Source organism: Myotis lucifugus, unplaced genomic scaffold (genome assembly GCF_000147115.1).
Source record: "Myotis lucifugus unplaced genomic scaffold, Myoluc2.0 scaffold_69, whole genome shotgun sequence".
Lineage (NCBI taxonomy): Eukaryota > Metazoa > Chordata > Mammalia > Chiroptera > Vespertilionidae > Myotis > Myotis lucifugus.
The window spans coordinates 5,161,645-5,168,288 of record NW_005871117.1 but is presented as its reverse complement, the minus strand read 5'-3'; the positions used below and the strand labels follow the sequence as shown (position 1 = coordinate 5,168,288).

The 6,644-nt window shown below is 60.2% G+C and overlaps 1 protein-coding gene across 1 annotated transcript; it reads right to left on the bottom strand.

Moving 5' to 3' along the window:
- Window positions 1-2,558: 2,558 nt before the first annotated feature.
- Window positions 2,559-5,909, bottom strand: CUNH10orf105 (chromosome unknown C10orf105 homolog). Its single transcript, XM_023755141.1, has 2 exons — window positions 5,900-5,909; window positions 2,559-2,920 (listed from the first exon to the last, which is right to left on the bottom strand). The coding sequence occupies exons 1-2, from the start codon at window positions 5,907-5,909 to the stop codon at window positions 2,559-2,561; spliced, it is 372 nt and encodes a 123-aa protein (XP_023610909.1).
- Between the last annotated feature and the right edge of the window lie 735 nt (window positions 5,910-6,644).

Genomic DNA, 6,644 nt, shown 5'->3' with positions numbered 1-6,644 from the left:
TGCCCAGAACAGAGTGGCCTTATGGGCCCTTGGCCGAAACCTCTCTCTGGGAAGCAACCCAGGCACAAGAAAGAAAGGGGCTGACGCAGAAGGAGAAGAGGGCCTGGAAGTTGGGGCCGGGGCCTTCCAAGACCCAGAGGCCTCTGCGCTGGGTTTGGGGGGGGCCGGGGGGCCGAAGGGCCGGGGAAGCCGGAATGAATTACCCTTCTCATCCGCTGCAAGCGTTTCCAGCCTGGAGGCTGAGCCAAACACAACAAAACTGGGCCTGTCCACTGCAGCAGGCTCTGGGCTTGGGAGGCTGGGGTTGCGCCCAACACCCTGCCTCGGGACTAGGAGGAGGCAGGAAAGCGCTGGGAGCAGGGTGCTGACGCCCAGAGGCACCAAGAGTCCAGAAAACCACGGGGATTTACAAGGGCCTGGCTGGTTCCCGGAGGAGGAGGGAGGTTCTCTCCCTCTGGATCTGCTCCTGGGGTCTTGGAGAGCCCCTCCCCGCTGGCCGAAAACCTCCCACCCTGGGGTATGGCCAGGCCTTTCCTTCTCCCTCAGGCCTCAGGGCAGCCTCACCCCCCACCCTGGGTCTCCAGGAAGAGAACTCGTAGTGCCAAGCAGGGCACCTGGCCAGGGGGTGGCATGGGGGACTGACTGTAGGAGGAATTCGTCCTGGGATGTCTCAGGGAGGCCCCGGGGGTAGAGGGGGAGGGGTAACAGCCTGTTGGGAGGGGGCCTGCCCCACTTTCTAAACCCAAAGGATCGGTTTCTATTACATAACACTCCGCAGACCAGTCCGAGACCTGCCAGGCATGTGGGCAGCCCAGTTCTCCCCCTTCCTCGGGGCGAGACGCAGGCACCGGCTTCTCCCGGAAGTTCCCATCCAAGCAGGACTCTGGGACGTCATCCCGACCTGGAGGAAGGGGCATGGGCCTCTCCACTGGGCCTGCTTGCAGAGGGAGCTGCTCCCTGGGGCGTCTGAGGGAAGACAGGACTCCTTAGGCTTTGGGGCAGGTGGATGTACCCAGATGGGCCCTCCCTTCACTCAGTAACCAGCCTCATACTTCTGTGCCCTAGCGGGTGGAGCCCAGTGAGGGGCTGGGCGCAGTCTCGCCCTCTGTAAGCTCCCAGGCAGAGGTGCGTGGCTTTGTGCAGCCAGCACTAGGGAGCAGTGATGGTTTGGGAGCTGGGAGGAGTGGGACCAGAGCTCACTCATTGAGAAGACCTGGCCAGCTGCATTGTGGGTCATAGCGGGGTGGAGGCGGGTAGCCCCATGGCCAAGCATGAGATGACCCTGGCCGGCCCCTCAGATCCCCCTCTTCCCATTCTCCAAGTGTGGGAGCCATCCACAGCACAGAGCCCTGGCTTTGGGAGGAGAAGGGAGAGTTAGGGATTCTGAGAAGCCCGCCCTCCGTGGGATTGCTTAGACAGGTAGCCAGTCAATGAAGCCATCACCCAAAAGATAGAACCCCGGTGTGGTCCAGGCTGTAAGTCCCATAGCTGTCCTGGAGAAGTCTGGACCCTCCCGCCGCCTTTCCTGGGTGAGGCGTGGAGCCACTATGCTGTGTCCACAGAGCCCAGGTGGCATCACCTTCAGTGGCTGGCAGTGCCTCCTGCCACTCTGACACAGCACCGGCCTGGCTTCTGCAGGAAGGGTTAACCCAGTGGTTCTCAACCTTCTGGCCCTTTAAATACAGTTCCTCATGTTATGACCCAACCCTAAAATTATTTTCGTTGCTACTTCATAACTGTAATGTTGCTACTGTTATGAATCGTAATGTAAATATCTGATATGCAGGATGGTCTTAGGCGACCCCTGTGAAAGGGTCATTTGACTACCAAAGGGGTTGCGACCCGCAGGTTGAGAACCACTGGGTTAACCCATTCTCGGCCCCTTCCTGGTCCATCCCACTACATGGGTGCATTGAAGGGGAGCAGCCAGGGTCGCAATTGGCTGGTCAGTATTGGGAGCCTCACTTGCCCCCCCCCCCCTCCCAGCAGGCACCCAGGCATCTGGTCTACCACAGGGTGCAGCTGCTCCCAGGGATTGCTAGGGATTGCTGGGCAATGCTGACAGGGCCCAGGAAAGGTGAGAGGAGTCTCTGGGTTCCCCTCTGCCTTGGGCCCTGAGTGGGCCCCAGGGCAGAACAGGACCTTGTCAACAGTTTAGACTTGGCTGGAGGGAACCATTAGCCATTTGGCAATTTGCACTGAAATCTGAGCTGGGTTTGGCAGTGGAGGGAGGGCATGCCTTCTGCTGGGAATCAGGCCCTGCTCCCTGGAGGCGATTGGTGCCTGGTTGCCAGAGAGGAACCCTGGGGTCCAGTTGTTGTCTCCAGAGCCTCGGCCCAGGGTCCAGGCTGCCGCTTCCCACACCAGCCAGCAGTCTCAGCAGGCAGCGGCGGGAGGGTCTGCAGAGAGGAAGGTGTTCTCCCAGGGCTTCCTGAGAAAGGCCTTGGGCCTAGGCACGCAGGGTGTCGGGGCCGCTGTCTTCCTGCAGCCTGTGGTGCCAGGCTGTATCCGAGGGAGGAGGGTCCGAGGCTAGATCCTGGGTGGCGGCGGGCAGCCTGTCATACCTTGGTAGATTCCGTGCAGTCCCAGCCATGGCTGTTATCGTGGTCCGGCAGGGAGCGTGGCGGTGCGGGCCGGCCACGCCGGAAGCTGTGCAGGGAGCGGCGCAGGGAGCCCAGGCGCGTCCAGAGCCGGAGCTGGGGCTCGCTGGGGCTCCCGGGGTGGTGGGGCATGCGCTCTCGAGCCTGGCGGCTGGGGTCCAGTGCAGCCGGCTTGCAGAGGGTCATGAACAGCAGACAGGAGGCCAGCAGGAGGAAGATGCAGGCCAAGGCAATGAGCACGGGCAGGGGGGCCGCTGCCTCCACAGGGCTCCCCGGAGTGCCAGTTGTGAGGGGACTGGGGCCCTCTGTGCTCATGGCTCCTGCAACAGGAATGGGACAGAAGCTCAGAGGCTGGACCCAGGCCTGGGGAGGGGAACATGGGCGGGGGCTGGGCGCTGCTAAACAGTGAGGCCCACAGAGGCGACAGGCTAAGGTCACACGGCGGGAAAACGATGGAGCTGGGCCTGAACTCAGGTCCTCTTCCTGCTGTCTCCCTGCCCACCGGCAATGGAGGTGCCAGGACTTTTAAAATCAATTCTCATGAATCACAATAGAGTCTTAGACCTGAAAACCTGGAATCTAAGACCAACTCCTCAATAACTTGCTCTGTGAGCAGAAGTGAGTCCTGGAGTGTGGGGTGCAAAGAGCCTAGCAATTATCTGATGCCAGGGCTGCAAACGAGGGGCCCACCAGTGTGTTTCGTTTGGCTCTTGCAGTATTTTTACAAATTTAAATTGTGATTAAAAACCGCAAACAAACAAAAAATGAGATTTCACATAAATATCTGAACATCATCTATCTTTTGAAATTTCCAAATTTCAACACTGGCAACATGAGCCAATTGTGCCTGGCACGCAGGGGCTGGGGCTGAGCAGCAGCTGCCTCCGTTAGATAAGGCACTGGCCCCAGCTCGCCACACTCCCCCAGGCCCACTGCACGCCTGATGCCACCTGCCTGGCCCCATGGTGCTTCCCGAGACAGCCCAGGCTCTCCCATGACGAGTGAGGAACTGAGGCCCACTAAGGGTAGGCCAGGCCCAAGGACACACTGTGAGCCAGTGACCAAGGAAAGGCCAGAACCAGGTTTCCTGACTACTGGCCCCAGGGCCTTGCCAGTCCTCTGGCTCCCAACCCTCTCCCAGGGCTCACTGAGCTGCTCTGAGAACAGGTGGAAAAGAACCCACAGAGAACAACGGAGTTGACAGGGTGGGGCTCAAAACCCACAAACACCAGTCACCTCTTATTACATAGGATGACACTAGAGGGAGCATGGCAGATGGTCCACAGACAGCTGCCTGCAGAGCCAGGCTGGTGGATAGCGTGTGACCAGGGGACAGGGGCAGGTGAGCCTCTCTAGGAGGGGCAGGTGCCTGGGCCAGAGGCAGGCCCAGTGCAGTCGGCCCTTCCAGTTCCCCAAGAGAAGCCAGAAATCTGGATTATTAGGCAAACTTTCCCGGGGTTTAAATGCTGGCAACTAATTCAAATTCGGTTAACGTGAGATTGAGAGAGAGGAGTGGGGGCTAAACAAACGCGATTCCAAACACTTCGGAATGCATTTTCAAATATTTAAAACACTACAGCAGGCCAAACAAAACACACAAGTGGGCAACATCCCGCTTTGGAGCCAGCCTTTGTGATCTTTGACTTCCACAAACACAGGACCGGAAACCCCAAGGATGGTCCAATAATAACCACTTATTTCTCTTTGCTCTTGGAGACTTCGGTGAGCCTGGGGGTAGCGGATTTCCCTTCTTTCCCCAACTTGCAGCCTAGTCTAACTCACAGTCGTGTTCCTGCACCTACACTCAGCAGGAGGCGTTGAAGGTAGCCGCAGAGGGTCCCTGTCAGCAGGCGGTAGGAGGTGGAGAGAGCCACCGTTCCCACCTCCCGACCCCCACCCCCGTCCCCACCCGGGCACTCACCAGCAGCCAAAGGACCAGCTTCTTTGCTGCCTACAGCCTTGCTCTGTGCCTGGCCGACTAAGGGCATCCAGTGCACCCCACCCCACTTCCTACCCACTCCCTGCCACCACTCCTTCCAGCATTTCCAGGCAGAACGGGACCCCTCCCAGCTCCCAGCTGGAAACTCTGATGCCCATCTAGCTGCGCAGGACCTCGCCTTGCAGGCATCGCCTGGAGGGTGCTCTGGCCACGGGTTGTCCCTTCCCTGAATCTGAGTGCGGAGGACAGATGGCGTGTGCCCACCACCATCTCCCATGGAGAAAACCTGGCTGTCCCTCACTTCCACCCTGGCGGGCTGGGCAGAATGGGAGAGTGGGCGCCTCCCTTCCCTCTCCCGCTAGACCTGGCTTTGTCTAGAAGAGTTTGGGCTCTGCTTGGCTGGGAGGAAGAAAAGCGCAGTCTGACAGGGAGAAGTCTCAATCCCGCTAATCCTACTGTTGTTTCGAGGCCTTCACGTGGATCTGGAGACCTTGTGAGGCCAGCAAAGCAGGTCCTGGCTTCAGTCCTTGGGAAGCACTCTAATAACGAGACCCAGGAGGCTGTGATTAGCATCTGAGTCATTCCCTTGGAAGCAAGAGCATCAAGCCCCCTCCCTGGGCACACGCCAGGCCAGCTGCCGGGCCCCTCGGTGCCTCTGAGCAGCCAGGCCAGCTGGTTCCGGGAAAGGAGGCCTCCACCAGACCAAGGCGCGGAACCTCCCTGAGGGCAGGGCACCCGGCGGCCCTGCTCTGGCCATAGCTCTGAAGCTTTGTCCAGAACCTTCTGTCTTGCCTCGGAGCTCCATCGAGCAGGGCCTCGGAGCACATGTTGCTGTTTGGCTTCGGACTAGCCACTGCCCCCATGAGGCCTTCCACTCTCCACAGAAGCCCAGGGCCTCCCAGTCTGAGCACACCCTACCCACTCCCCCACTTTCCTCCCCAGACCTCCTGCGGTCCCCCAGGCACTGACCTCAGAGCCAGCCCTCAGCAGTCCCAAGAGCGGGTGGAGGGTCTTCTCAGCTACCCCAAGGAGACGCAAGGAGCACCCGCGCCCCCTGTGGCCCCAGCTCGCCCTGGGCTCTGCAGAGCCCTGTCCTCAGTCAGCCAGGCTGGGCAGAGTGGGCGCCTCCCTTCACTCCCGCTGGACCTGGCTTTGTCTAGAAGAGTTTGGGCCCTGCCTTGGGGGAGGGGACACCAGGAGGGTAGGGATGGAACTGGGCTGGGAGAGGGAGAGGGGAGCCCTGTTCCTGGCCTTCCCAGGGCGCACTCCAGCCTGTCTCCTTGGAGCCCTCTGGGGGGCGGGGGCGCTGGGGGCACTCAAGGGGGAGGTCTCAATGCCTCTTCCACCCTATGGCTCTCACCTTCCCCCATCGGACGTTGGAATGGTATGGTCTGCAGCAGCCAGGGCCCCTATTCAGTGCCTGCCAGCTTCCAGGTTACCCGGGAGAGGGGCTCGCAGAGGGCGGGGAGCAGGCAGGGAGGCCCCTCTCCCCTCCTGCGTCCCTGGGCCTCTCACCTTCCAGGCTTCTCCCTCAGCTTTCCAGGAAAGCGCTTTCCCTTCGAAGGTGGAGAAATGGGGGAAAGGCATTCTCAAAGGTCAGAGAGATCACAGGGCAGGAAGCTGAGGATGGAGGGACAGTCAAGGCTGTGCTCCTCAGTATGGTGGGCCCCTGGGTACCCTCCAGGCAGTGGCTCTCTCCACACACCCCACACATACCCCCACCCCACACACCTCCCACACCTCACACATACCCCCACCCCACACCTCCCACAGCCCACACACCCACCACACACCTCACATACACGCACCTCCCACCCACACACACACACCCCACACACCTCCCACACCTCACATACACCAGCCCTTCAGAAAGCCCACACCTGACGCATACACCCACCCCACACTCCTCCTTTACCCGACCCTTGGCAAACACCCTCAGCTGTGTACCCCCTCACCACATACACATGGGGCGTGCTAAGAGAACAGGAGCGTGCAGGACTCACAGTTCACAGACATATGATCACGCCCCGATTGGGCGATGCCACCTCTTGCTTCCAGGCCACGTAGAGACATTCTGTTCCATGCGTCCTGATAGGCTGTGAGGG